This window comes from Dermacentor silvarum, chromosome 2, assembly GCF_013339745.2.
Source record: "Dermacentor silvarum isolate Dsil-2018 chromosome 2, BIME_Dsil_1.4, whole genome shotgun sequence".
NCBI classification, from domain to species: Eukaryota; Metazoa; Arthropoda; class Arachnida; order Ixodida; family Ixodidae; genus Dermacentor; species Dermacentor silvarum.
The window spans coordinates 48,770,845-48,785,198 of NC_051155.1; the positions used below are offsets into that span (position 1 = coordinate 48,770,845).

The 14,354-nt window shown below is 52.1% G+C and overlaps 1 protein-coding gene across 1 annotated transcript; it reads left to right on the forward strand.

The window, feature by feature from the left end:
* The first annotated feature begins 2,291 nt into the window (after positions 1 to 2,291).
* LOC119440001 (solute carrier family 22 member 8) lies at positions 2,292 to 4,115 on the forward strand. The gene has a single exon (XM_037704953.2). The coding sequence runs from the start codon at positions 2,292 to 2,294 to the stop codon at positions 4,113 to 4,115; it is 1,824 nt and encodes a 607-aa protein (XP_037560881.1).
* The last annotated feature ends 10,239 nt before the right edge of the window (positions 4,116 to 14,354 follow it).

Sequence of the window (14,354 nt, forward strand, 5' to 3'; positions counted from 1 at the left end):
GCGTCCCTTAGCTTCTGAGAGTAATCTGAAGGCGTACGCTACCGGGCGCCAGCCGTCATTATGCTTTTGCAGTAAAACTGCCTCCAGACCGTGCGATGATGGATCGGTTGACAACTTTGTATATCTTGATCCGTCAGAAATGTCCAGGAGTGGTCCTTTAGTCAGGAGTTCTTTGAGGAACAACTCGAGTCGGTGGCGAAAGCGCCTCCAGTTCACCGCGACGTTGCCCGATAGTACGAGCTCAGCGCGCGGCTTCAGAAACTCCATTCTGCGGGCTTGCTTTGTGGTCCGACTGCCGAAAAAAAGTCACCGAACCACTTCTGACACCATGCATCGACGCACGCAAGATAGCGAATGATGTTTATTGCCTTGCACCTCCGGGCCTGCAGCCAACCAGGGTTGCCAGCTGAGAGCGGGGGATGGCAGCTATATATACCCGGGTAGGGTTGTTCGTTTTCGGGTTGTATATATTTTCTAATTCGGGGGGTAAAAATCGGGTGCTATTTTTCAATTGATGACAATTAATCACCAACTTGCCCAACTTTCCACATTACTGAGCTATTTTTCAAGCTGATAATCGGGGAGAAATCAGTTTTTTTGTGGAACCATTCTGAAATTCGGGTTCTTTCGTGTTAAATTTACAAATGTACTAAGTCACACATTACATTTGGTTTCTTTTTTGTTCTTTTTTTCTTGGAGGATATCACGAGCTCCTTAACGCTCACGCGTTAAGACTAGGCACCTGTTTCAAGCTGGTAATCGGCGGACATCAGGGTTTTCCAGCAAATACTGTCAAGTTCGACGTTTGTTTGGAAACTAAGTAATAATGACAGTAAAGAGCGCTATAACTTCTAGGAAATGAAACATTTCATTCCCGAAAACCTGGTCATAGATTTTTTACGCATCTTTGTTAACATACATTGTAATCTGTATGTGCAACATGTCGGTCTCCATCCGAGACCTGTCCGATCTTTGAACGTATCTCAGCTGAGAAAAAGTTCTCTGGACATCATAGCGAAGGGGGATTGATAGTGCATTTCACAAGCTGCGTGCAGCAGGGCCGAAGCTACGTTGCGTGCCGAGACGGTTCCACCCCAACGCCTATTGTCGCTATTCGTCAGCCGGCTACAATTTCGGTTTTCGGGTAAAATAGGGCTTTACCAGACAACAAACAACCCTATACATACGATACAACAAGTGATCGCCCATATATGCTGGAGCGACTGACGTTGGAAAATTTCTTAGCCAGCGTCGGCGGGCAACCACTGTCGGAGGACGTTATTCTCGGCCCATGGCCTGACGAAGGACGAAGGAAGATTGCAAGGTGGACAACGAAAGTGCTATTGAAGTTTCTCTATGACAGAAAACTACTGTCTACGAGCCATTCTAGTAATAGCGCCGTTTAATGTACCATTCACTCCTCTTCTTCTCATCATCATCCACTGCAATGCTCTCGCTCCCTTTCCCTCGTTCCCAGTGTAGAGTAGCAGACTATGAATTTTATTGGCGCAAGGGCCAGGGATGGCCAAAGAGCAGTAGCAGGCTAGCGCGCACCAGCTCAGGTCGACCTTCTGCCCTATCCTGTAAATAAAATCTCTCTATGTAAGTTTTGTGAGCCCAGGGCAACCCTGGAACACATGTTATGGGAGTGAAAACAAGGGGGGGGGGTTCCAGACGGGGTCGCAGCCGCGAACCGAGCACGCTGGGAAACCACGCTGCTCAGCTCCGCCCCCGAAGACCAACTCTGGGCCATCCAGCGCGCCGAGGAAGCCGCCAGAGCTCAAGGGCTCGTGGCCGACGCCTAGGCAGGGAAATTCGCCCAAATCGCCTAATAACTCGCCGGACTTTCAATAAAGTTATTGTTCTTCTTCTTCTCTCTCTGGCGTAACATGCGCAGTTGCACACACCCAATGACCCGATCTGTCTGTTCGGGCGCATACCCAGTGGCTCATGCTCGGTTACACATGTCCAGTGGCTCAAGTTGGCGTGTACAAAGTTAGTACGGACGGACATACTGAAACGTGCATGAAGTTCTCGAAGAATGCTCATCGCGGTAATATTACCGACACCGCCATAGCTTGGCGATCTGTCTTGCAGAAGTAATATCTTTACATTTAGATAAGAAGATGAAAAGTCACACGTGACGGCGTGCACGAATAGGAAACGAAGAAGACTAAGAAGAAGCGTTCACTGAATGAGCATTGCCCCAGGTTCTGCGTTGTCGGCTGTTCAACGACGTCTCAGCATCACCCAAGCTCTACAGTAACGGGAGCAGCGCGCCAGCAGCCAGCATGGCGCACGTCCTTAAGGAGCGACTCGGAGCAGGTGATCTGGAGCCGAGCGAAAGTTTCGACTGCGCCGAGGCATTCGGGCACGGCAACTACCAGAAGGGTGTCTTGCTCTTCGCCATACTCGGCGTGTGGGTCATGCACTCCCACACGCTTGCCTTCCCGCTCATCTCCGGCGACGTGGACCACTGGTGCAGCAAGCCAGTCGGTACCAACATGTCCGACACGGAATGGAAGGAGACTGCCATCCCCATAGAGGAAGACGGTCAGCGAAGTCACTGCACCGTCTTCGCTAAGCCGGAAAACCCGAACGACACCAGCGTCGTACCGTGCAAGCAGTGGGACTATAACGCAGCGGTGGCTCACACCACCATCATCAGCCTCTGGAACCTGGTGTGCGATCGGCGGTGGCTAGTGCACATGGCCAACGCCGTCTTCATGGCCGGCGTCCTGGGCTCTCTGGCTGCGTCCGGTTTCGCCACGGACATCCTCGGCCGGAAGCTGGTAATACGTGGAGCCGCGTGCGTGCTCATGGTTGCGGCGTTCGGCGGCTGCTTCGCCGACACATACCTCATGTACCTCTGCACGAGGTTTGTCATATCCGGCTCGTCGAGCGCTCTTTCCATGGTGGCCTGCATCCTGCTGACCGAGGTGTCCACGAACACCCACCGGGCCGTCCACGTCAGCATGTCCGGAATCCTCGGCCTCTTGCTCGGCGACGCGTGTTACGCAGCCCTAAAGCTGGCGCGTCTCAACTGGATTGGGCTGCAGCTCCTCATGGTGGCCCCCACGCTCCTCGTTCCGCTGGGATGCTTCTTCGTAACAGAGTCGCCCAGATGGCTCATCGCCCGGCGCAACTTCAAGGGTGCCGAGATCGCCATGGAGGCGGCGGCCAAAGTGAACGGCTTCTCTGCTGACGCCGCCGAAGCCCTGGTAGAGCGAATTAAAAACCATGACCTCGAATACTCCAAGCGGCCTGCGGCCGCCACCAGAGACAAGAGTACCTCATCAGCCGTCTTCCGTCGTGGCCTGATCATATATGCCTCGTCCTTCGCAATCATGGCCGCTTATTACACGCTTCTTTTGGCGTCTTCGGCGCGCGACAAGACTTGGATGCGCTTGACGTCGGTCGTTGCCGACGGTGTGTGCTACGCGCTGTACCTGTTCGCCGTAGACAGAATCGGCCGAGTGGCGCTCGTCACTACCATATACATCTTGGCGGGCACCTACTGCTGCTTTCTAGGCACCACGCTCAGCAGCGGCTCTGCCGAACTGCTCAGCACCGCCCTCCTGATCCAAGCCAAGGCCGTCACGGGCGTTGGCGTCGTGGTCACGTCGCTGTGCGCGACCGAGGCCTTCCCGTCGGCCGCCCGCGGTCTCGGCGTGTGTCTTGCGTATTCCTGCGCGCGGCTCGGTGGAGTGTTCGCTGCTGCAGCGTCCGGTCTCCGCGGAGTGGGACGGGAGGACCTGCTCTTGGCCATTGTGGCAGGTGCGCTGTACGCCTCGGCGCAGATTTTCCAGAAACTGCCGCGGAAGGTCACCCCCTTCAATCCGGAGAGCACACGGACGACCACCGTTGCGAGCCCGTTGGATGTGCTGGATGACATGAAGAAGTCGCTGGAACCGCAGCCCAAAGGAAAAGTTCGCAAGAAGCGACAGAGATCCGTGGCTACCCATGACAACAAGCTGGCCATTCCGGAAAGGAGGGGTTCCAATGTAGATACCAAGGCGTCTGGTGTTGTGTCACCGGTCTCGATATCCGGCGCCGACCAGGGGGTAATGTCTTCCCCCTCCAGGAAGAAGAGTGACCATGGTGACAAGCACTGACTAGTCAGATAGTCACCTTGGTGAAACCATAGTTATATTAATGTTTTCTTACTATTTTACCGCGTGCCGTTTTCCTTTACTTGTGTATTACAGAAAACAATTTTCCCTTTGTATTTAAAGAAAAGAGCGACTTTCTACAAGCGTACTGTGATTTCAAACTTGTGTAATTAGGCGTCATTCGCTTCTTTCACATTTTTGCGTTTTTCATTTAAAGGTGAAACGCTACTTGTAGTTCACAGCTTTGTGAAAGCTGCTTTCTTACTACCATAACTGTTTAGACTAGTTGGTGAGTCACAATGAGTGTCAGCATTGACAATGAGTGTCACAATGAGTGTCAACATTGGCAGAGACGAGCAACGTAAACGTGGGCAGCGACGGGACATAAACAGCACTGCCCGTGTTGTTTCTTCTCTCTGACATTGTTTAACCTTGTGCGGAAAGTATATTAAGGATGCTTTCTATGTTGGGCTGCTAAGCACGAGGTCGCGGCATCGAATCCCGGCTGGTGCGGCCGCATTTCGATGGGGGTGAAATGCAAAAACTTGCCAACTCAGCTCTGCGAAAGTGGATGTTGAAAACCATCACTACAACTGCTGAGGTGTGTAGGCAATGCTTTATGGCTTTAGAGTAATGGTAGTAGCGCTATATTAGAGCACATGGTATCATCATCATCAGCCTATATTTATGTCCAATGCAGGACGAAGGCCTCTTCCTGCGATCTCCAATTACTCCTGTCTTGCGCTATAGCTGATGCGAACTTGCGCCTGCAAATTTCCTAACTTCACCACCATACCTAGTTTTCAGCCGTCCTCGACTGCGCTTCCCTTCTCTTGGTATCCATTCTGTAACTCTAATGGCCCACCGGTTATCCATCCTACGCATTACATGACCTGCCCAGCTCCATTTGTTATCTTAATGTCCATGAGAATATCAGCTATCCCCGTTTGCTCTCTGATCCACACCGCTCTCTTCCTGTCTCTTAACGTTAGGCCTACCATTTTTCGTTCCGTCGCTCTTTGTGCGGTCCTCAAGTTGTTCTCGAGCTTCTTTGTTAACCTCCAAGTTTCTGCCCCATATGTTAGTACCAGTAGAATGCAATGATTGCACACTTTTCTTTTCAACGACAGTGGTAAGCTCCCAGTCGGGATTTGGTAATGCCTGCCGTATGCACTCCAACCCAATTTTATTCTTCTGTAAATTCCCTTCTTACGATCAGGGTCCCCTGTGAGTAATTGACCTAGATGAACGTACTCCTTTACAGACTCTAGGAGCTGACTGGCGATCCTGAATTCTTGTTCGCTTGCCAGGCTATTGAACATTATCTTTGTATTCTGCGCTAGTATGGATGGGAGCAATGGTAATTTTGACAGCATGCCACCGCCCATAGCGGTGATGCAACTACAATGAAATCAGTGGCTAGGCTAAGTATTTTATATAGGAAAGACTAGGGACGTCGCGCCCCACTTCGCAAGCTGGCGTCGCCGTGGCAGCTTGCGCAACGGTAATCTTTACCGGGAAACGTATGCGGGGAGCGCTACGTGCTTCGCATTGATAGCAGGAGCACCTTATCATCAATTATGTGGTTAGGATGCTTGTTTTTGAGCTTGTTCTTTATTGACACGTATGCTGTTCTGTATGTTGTATGTGCGATTCCAAAGAATGTATGCACTGTTCGCTTCACTTTGCTGAGTGCTTGTAGCCTCTGCGTCATGGGGGTATGAGCCATTGATGATGATAGTTTTCTGTCGATGGACGCGAAAAAATCCTCGTATCCTAGGAATAGACATCTGTGCTGTGAAAACGCCCGTGTCGCGTGCATTGGGGGCACGTTAAAGATCCCCAGGTGGTCAAAATTAATCCGGAGTCCCTCACTACGGCATGCCTCATAATCTGATTGGGGTTCCCGCACGTGAAACCGTGGAAATTAGTGATCAAGCTAGCTTTCACGATTTCCGCTTTGTATTTACCTTTACTCCTGTGCAACACCAGCATTGATTACGCAGTTATTCACACACAGTTATGTAAGGGTACTTAGAGATTCCCATCGGTCTAATTCGGTGTTTTTTTTTCTTTATGCTCCCATGGCATATCATTTAGGCATCTCGTGGTTTTCCTGGTGTATATCTTCAATTTCAATTTCAATTAAGTTTATGGCTGGCTACCTGAGCTACCCAGGTAGACACCACAAGGCAGAAACAGCGAGAGGGAATGTAAAATTGAAAAGCCGCGTGTAATATTCATCTCCCAATGTGTGGCAGGCTGCGTGTTGGTAGCAAGGCGGTGTTTGGATGTGTGGCAAAGCAAGACCCTGTTGCTTTTGCACGCTGAAGCGCATAAATGAGGAAGAATAAATACATTTATTATATATGCCGTATTCTTCGAGCGGGTCCTCATTGCCTTCTTCCAGTTGCGTACACGTGAATTACGGTAGAATTGTGCAATGGCCAGAAGTCAAGAAACGCTCCGCAGGGTTTCGTCTACAAATAATAATAATAAAAACGGAAGCGACCAACGTAACGAAAATTCAAAACCTGGATATGGTGATGATTCCATCTCTTCCTGGTCATTTTCGCAATTTCCGAACAAGATGAAGTGGTGCTGATGGTCAGGATGATGATCATGATAATGATGATGGTGACGGCATGACGACCATGATGAGGATGACGTGTTAAGTCAGTTTAAATTACACGTGTTAAGTCAGTTTAACCAATCTACCTTTTATAATGCATGTCAATTCACGCATCACAATTCCCAGTCCGACTTCTGATATACCAATATGCGTTCGATAAGCTCACGAACTCCGTGCCATCCCGCGCACGGCATTATCTATATTTCTTCGGTCTCTGCTTCGTTTTCTGTTGGTTTTTACAAGGCGCGCTTTTTTCCATCTCTTGCGTTTAGCTGTAAGAATGCAATTTTTGTTTCTTGATATATACTCAGTATAACTACCAGGGAGATATAGCCTGGATAGCAATCTTACAGCATAGACATGTATTTTTTGACACGTCGTGTTGAAGGCGGCACGCTGTTTCGACTAGTAATAAATGGCGTTTCGACATGCACGGCGCAGACGACAGGCGCGCATCCGTAAACCAGTTTTATTGCTGAGAGAACAGCCTCTTGTATTCAGATCTCCAGCCAGCATAACGCACAGCGCCAACAGAAAGGAAAGCCCCAGAGCACCGTATATCAAAACGAACATGCGTTACCCGCCAGTGATTCTTTGTCCTTAGGGCCCCAGCGCTAAGAGGGGGCTTTAGCGACAGGAATGTGTGTAATGCAAATAATAATTTCCTACTGTAGGCGAGGAGGCCATTCGCTTGCATATGATTATCTCTATATTTTTGTTTACATTAACCTAAATATTATTATGGCCATGTCGGCCTAGTTTAACCTGCTCTTTTTGTTTATATCTCCCAATGCATTTTTTTCTCTTACATTGCATTTTTCTCAGTACCATGTTATTCTCCTTGCTTCATCTGACCGCAAGATTGTCTGCCTATCCTCCAGAATTGGTTTCACCATTTCATTTATGACGAAACAACAAATCAACGATCGATTTCTCTTTTTGGCCTGATCCTGGGGAAGTACATCATAGTTGTAATTAGGTGTCATCAATTAGAAACAAAAGACACAGATCAACTTTACTTGCTACCTGATCAGTGGCTAGAAGCAAGAACGAGTGCTCAAACCACGTGGTCCTATTATATGAAATATTATTAGCTTACTATCGTGCTTTTCGTCTCAGCTGTGAATGTGGCGTTGGAGGCCAGTGCGGTACGGGCTCGTCTAAATTCGTACAGCTGTCGCCGTCATTATCATGTCCTTCGTACCTAACATGAGTCTACACACCTACTCACGAGTACACCGACTCATATTCGCTCCACACTGATTTCACAGACTTGGAACAGAGTGTGAGCGAGTGACTAAAGATGTAATTGGACATGGTTGTCGGTGGCCAGTGTCTACGTGCGTGCGAACATCTCCCGCGTTGATTACTCTTTCCTTACCCGCCTCGTTGCCCACCTCTCGCCTGACTCTGTTGTGTGCGGTGACTTTAATGCCCACCACAGTGATTGGGGCAGTGCCAACGACAACGTGCGTGGAAGAGCCTTGTCATCAATCATCGCCACCACTGGCCTCACCGTCCTGAACAACGGTGAGCCCACTTTTCTTCACTGGAGCGGGGTCGCCACTGTGCTCGATCTCGCGCTCGTCTCCGAGCGCTGCTCTTACACCTGGCAGCGCGCTCCGGACACAGCCGGATCGGACCACTTCCCCATCTCCCTGTGTCCTACCAACCCCAGTCGCGGTGCCACGCGCATCTATGCTGTTGTTCGCTGGCCCCCTTTTCGGGAGTTTTGTGCTCGCCTTCCATGCACCACTGACTACTTCGCCCACGTCGCCGAGTGCGCGAGACGTGCTACCACGCGCGTCATCGTTCCTGCTGGCACGCCCTGCCCCGACATTAAGCTGCTCAATGTCCGCGCAGCTCGCCGGCGAGCTCATCGATGTGCCTCCCGCTCCGGTGCCCCCGCGGACTGGACCATTTACAACCGGCTCGACGCTGTCTGCAGGCGGCACGCTAGGCAGCTGCGCCGACGCAGCTGGGCGGGCCTCTGCTCTTCCCTCGATGACCCCCGCAACCAACACCGCGGCTGGCGCATCCTCACTGCACTCCTCAACCCCAAGTCGCCTCGCTCCCCAGTCCTGGCCATCGCGGTGGCACACGGCATTAGCGAGCTTGCCCTCGCTGAACAGCTGGCCGATGCCTTTGCCGCCCCCGCTGCCAAACCCACACTCGGCGCCCCTGCGGTCGCCCTCCACGCTCTCTACGCGGCTGTCTTCGTGCGAGGAACTGACCACGCGCAGGCAATTGCAAGCCTGTGCGACGAGAACTTCACTCTCCACGAGCTCCAGCGCGTCCTCTGCCGTGTCCGCCGCCGCAGTGCTCCCGGGCAGGACGGAATTACACACCAAATGCTCCGAAACTTGGACGATGATCAGCGCCGCCTCCTCCTCAATGCATACAATGATGTCATGCACAACGGGTCCCTCCCTGAGGCCTGGCGATGTGCTCTTGTCGTCCCTGTGCTCAAACGTGGCAAGCCCCCCCGCAGCCTCACTTCATACAGACCCATCTCCCTCACGTCTGTCCCTGGCAAGACCATGGAGGCAATGGCTCTGTCCAGGCTGCAGTGGATCGCTGACGTCCGTGGCGCATTTCCCCCAGAGCAGTGTGGTTTCCGCGCCCATCCCTCCACCGCCGACTGCCTTGCTGCCGTCGTGGGCACCCTGGAACAGGCGAGACGCGATGGCCACGCCGCCTACTTGATGCTGCTGGACGTACAGAGCGCATTTGACTCACTGCCCCATACAACCATCATGTCGGCTGTACGCGCCCTTGGCGTGGAGGGCAGACTTCTCGCCTACATACGAGCCTTCCTCAGTGACAGGACATCAGCTGTCCGTGTTGGCCAGGCCATCAGCTCCCCCCGTCCTGTGACGTGCGGCGTGCCACAGGGGAGTGTCCTCAGCCCATTCCTGTTCAACCTCGCGCTTGCGCCCATCAGCGAGTGCGTGCGAAACAGTGGGCACCCTCCTGTGCGCGCCGTGATCTATGCGGACGACGTGGCACTCTTCGTCCGTGGCCCCCCTTCGGCCATGGCGGAGATGCGCCGACACCTCCAGGCGGCTGTTGATGCGGTCGGCCAATTCCTCCGTGCCATTGGCCTCCGCCTGTCGGCGACCAAATCGGAGGCCCTCATGGTCCACCCCCGCGCCACCACCCGCCTCCACACTGGCCGCATCATCATCGATGGTGTCTCCCTCCCTTGGCGACCCATCGTCCGCTACCTGGGGCTCACTATAGATCACCGCCTGACCTGGTCCCCCGCTGTGAAGCGACTCCGTGCCGTTATGCGCCGTGTCGAGGCCGCTGTGCGTGCTCTCCTCGCGCGAGGCGATGGCTGCCCCGCCTCCTTCGCTGCGGGTATGTACAATGCGGTCGCCCTCTCCTGTGTGCTGTACGCGTTGCCGCTGTGTGACCTGCGACCACCTCAGTGGCGGCACATCGATATCGACCACCGACGTGTCCTCCGAATGTGCCACGGCTTGCCCCGAACATCCCGTGTCGCGGAGACCCTCGCAGAGACCGGCGCCTGGCCCGTCTCCCTCACAGCCGATCTCCGCGCCCTCGGCCACATCGAGCGCCTCTCTCGTGCCCCGGGTGCCAGCCCCATCCTGTCCTACCTGCGCCAACTCCCTAAATCTCGAGTGGGGAAACTCCTCGAGATTTACGACAGCATTGTGGTCGACCCCCCTGCTACCCCTGCAGCCTGGCCGCCACCAAACAAGCGTGTACCATTGCGCGTGTGCCTCGACTTGCCGGGCGTCCGCTCCAAGCACCACACGCCTCACTGCGCCGTCGTGCAGGAGGCTGCTGCACGCATCCAGGACGACCTGGTGGGGAGGGCTCACCTCTACACAGACGGCTCTGTTCGTCAGGACGGTTCCGCCGCCGCCGCCTGTGTAGTGCCACACCTTGACATCGCCAGACAGTGCCGCCTCTCATATCGCGCCTCCTCCACCACAGCTGAACTTGTCGGGCTCCACCTGGCAGCCGACATTATAGAGGAGATGCCGTTCCTAAACAGGGTGGCAATTCTTAGCGACTCTAGGGCCGCTCTCCACCAGCTTCTCCTCGACGAGCGCGCCCCACTCCTGGCGCAACGAGTAGCCTGCAGACTCCACGCGCTGCAGCAACAGGGGTGCGATCTCTGTCTCCAGTGGATACCTTCCCATGTAGGTATTGCCGGAAACGAGTCCGCAGACGAACTCGCGAAGCGCGCCCACGAGCCCGCTGTGCCTCTCTCGCTGCGCGTCAACTCGTTTGACACCGCGCGCCGCAATATCAGACGCGAACTTGCCCTGCGACACCCCGACAGCCGCGTCGCACAAGAGCGCCCACCACGCCTTCTTCCGGAATCCGGTTTGACGAGAAGAGAGCGCGCCTTCCTCCTCGCCCTCCGGACCGGTTCCGTCTGGCCTGCCGAGCGAAAACATCGCCTCCGCGGAGCCCCCTCGCCTCTCTGCCAAGACTGCGGCGCTACAGAAACGCTGCAGCATCTCCTCTGCGAGTGCCCTGCATTCTCCACGGCGCGCGCCACCCTCGCCCGCATTTACCGTGCGCACGGCCTCCCATGTTCTTCACCACACGAAATTCTGCACCCCTCGGGCTGCTCTTCAAGTCACCTGAAGCTCTACCGTGCCCTCCTGAGCTTCGTTGACGACACCGGCCTCACTGACCGTGTCTAAACCTTGACCTCCCTTTTCCCGCGCCTCCGGCGCCTCGGATGCTGCTGCTGCTCCCTCTCCCATCTTTCTCTCCTCTAATCTGTTAATCCCACTTCCCCTCTGTGCAACGCGGTTGAGGTGTCCTCTATTGAGAGACAGTTATCGCGTTGCACTTAACCCAACTTTTCACCCCTCTCCACAACAATCTCCAATGGTTGTCAATGACAACGAGTACCGTTGAGTTTGAGAGGACGCGAGCATGAAGAGGAGTGAGTACCGGACTACTGGTTAACGGTGAGTATCAATGGCAATCTGCGGCATGTTAGTTTGAACGTGAGTGACAGTTGGCGGGTGTAAGTGGACGTGAGGATGAAGACTAGTGGGTGCCGGCAAGTGCGAATAAAAGCGAGTAGGAACGCGAGTGAATGTTGGTGAGTATTGTGGGGTCTCACTCGGGCTCTTGGGACAAAGGAACGACAACACAGTAGTGCAAACAATCAAAAGGGCATTTATTGCACCTTTCATACACTAACGCACACTAGCCGAATTACAACCAATAGAACATTCACACGGGCGCGCCACAAATCAAGGAAGTCCGACTCACCGCGACCCGACAGCGAGCGAATATGTTCGCCCCATGCTGTGACACCATCGCCTAGTCGTTCACGTGTGCGGTCACGCGAACGGTGGCGCGTTTGAACGATCCCTGTTCGTCCATATCGGTGTCCTGCGCACGCGCGAAGCGTTCGTGTAGGTTCGTCGCCGATCTCAAGCCAAAGAGAGACAGCCTTCTAGGCATGGAGGAAGGAAAAAAAACTAGGAGGGAGCGTCACGTGACAATCTTGAAGCCTAGTCATAAAAAATTTAGAGGAATGGGATGATGGGAAATAGGCCCTCACGTAATAGGCAAGCGGTAGATTTTACTCGGCTCGCTTCGGTGGCTTCGGTTTCGTCTGCTACGGGGGTTTCGGAATATGCGCACATACTCGGCGTGGCAAACGCGCGCCGAGGTTAGTGAAGGAATTCGAGTGTGTGAAGCAGTTGAGTCTCGCCGCTTAATTAGCAGACAGGCGCCAAGGCTGTTGCGAACGAAGGCGTCGGTTAACTGGCATTGCGCCGAACAACCCGGGAGGACCACCTCAAGGACGACTGGTTGCGTTTCGGTGTGGTTTCAGGGAAACGAGGGAACCTTTCGCCCTGCAAACGTGTGAAGGCAACCAAGCCGCCCTTCCGACGACGATTAGTTGCGTTTGACGACGTCTTCTGGGAAACAATGATGCCTTTCGCCCGCGCAAAATGTGCACGCGATCAAGCGAGCGTACAGGGTCCGAAGCGACTGTCCCTACGGGAAAAATGCGTCCCGTCTTGTGCCCAAGGATGGACTGGCGAGCCAGAGACTCCGAACATATTTAGGGCCGTGCCGGCCCGTAGCGCAGTCGACACTGTTGCTCGAGATCTGCTCAAAGTCTTCGGCCTCTTAGCAGACCGGCGATAACTCCCGTCAGCAGTAGGCGCACCTGCGTGATGAAGTGTTTTGTGCCAGGATGCCCTAATAGAACAGAAAATCGGCGCGATGGCCTGTCCTTCCATAGGCAAGCACAATGAACGTTTCTTTTATTTATGAAAATGGAACTGCAATATTCGCGATCGTTAGTGACTACGTGCTCGTGTGAATTATAACTGACGAAATAGTGGTGCAATACTATTCAAGCCATTTTTTCCAACTTTGTCATAATTCCCACTAAGTGTTAAACATTTATTTCTCTTTAAAGTACTTTTATCAGCTAGCGTACACTCCTAAAAAGGTACGATGCGAAACTATTTATTGTCGAAGAATTACATTTCCTGCTATGAAAATTATTATTGACTGAATTTTGTATGCATTTCTTGTGGCTGAAAACAATCAAAATTGCAATACAACTAATTAATTGAAGAAACCATGAAAGATTAGTCTTCACATAACATACCAAGTTTTGCAATAGTCGCCAAGAACAATAATTTTGTAGAGAATATTCTGCTCGTAGTAACTTTGCTTGTGAGTGCAAAGTTCAAACATCATGTTGCAAAGTTTAATCACTCCCCATATTGAGGCTAAATATCATTTTCTTTTTTTTCAGAAGATATGATGTTGGTTGACATATTTTAAACAGCAGGTAAATGACAGTTGAGATGAAATAACACAGTTTTACTTTAAATTACAGGAGTGAACATCATTTTCATTCATTTATTAGTAGTAACCTGAAGGCCTGGATGCATTACAGAGGGGGCATTACATTACATTATGTATGTGTTACAGCTATATCTTTGATATTTTTGTGTGAAACATGCACTGCAAAGTTACTACAGCTCCATTTCCCCCGAGATTCAATTAGCTGTATGTGTATTTTACAAGCACACTTAGATCAAATATAGTTTTCTACATAAGGGGATGCAGTGTGTAGGGAAAGCATGCACCGATCATGCGAGATCTTTTGCATGACTCTGCAAAGATGTGTAAATGCATTCCACAGCAAATGTTATTGTTGGACCTTAAAAATATCTGGTGGGTTATTCTTTAACTGCAGACGCTTGCAAAGGATCATGCCACAGCAATGAGTCAACCTTAAAGTGAAGCGGCTACATCCACGGGAACATAACAGCATCAAGTTGAGCCAGTAAGTTGATGCACAGCTGTATTCAGCCATAATGCATGTTTCCAGTTTGATCATACCTTTTTTCATGACTGTGGTAGATGTCCCCACCATTCCTGAAGTGAAATATGCTTTTCTTATATTCAGGCAGGTCTCTCTCAAGCCACAATGGATATGGACATCTCTGAGGGCTTGTCTGATTGATGTGCTAGCAGATGGTACTGCTACATCTGCTAGCGTGTCCTTGACTGATTGAGACATCACTGATGAGCCTTCCGAAATCCAACATGTCCTGGCATGTTTGATTGTCGTA

What these genes read in the sequence shown, in the direction of transcription:
- LOC119440001 (XM_037704953.2), top strand. Translation starts at nt 2,292, where the DNA reads ATGGCGCACGTCCTTAAGGAGCGACTCGGAGCAGGTGATCTGGAGCCG.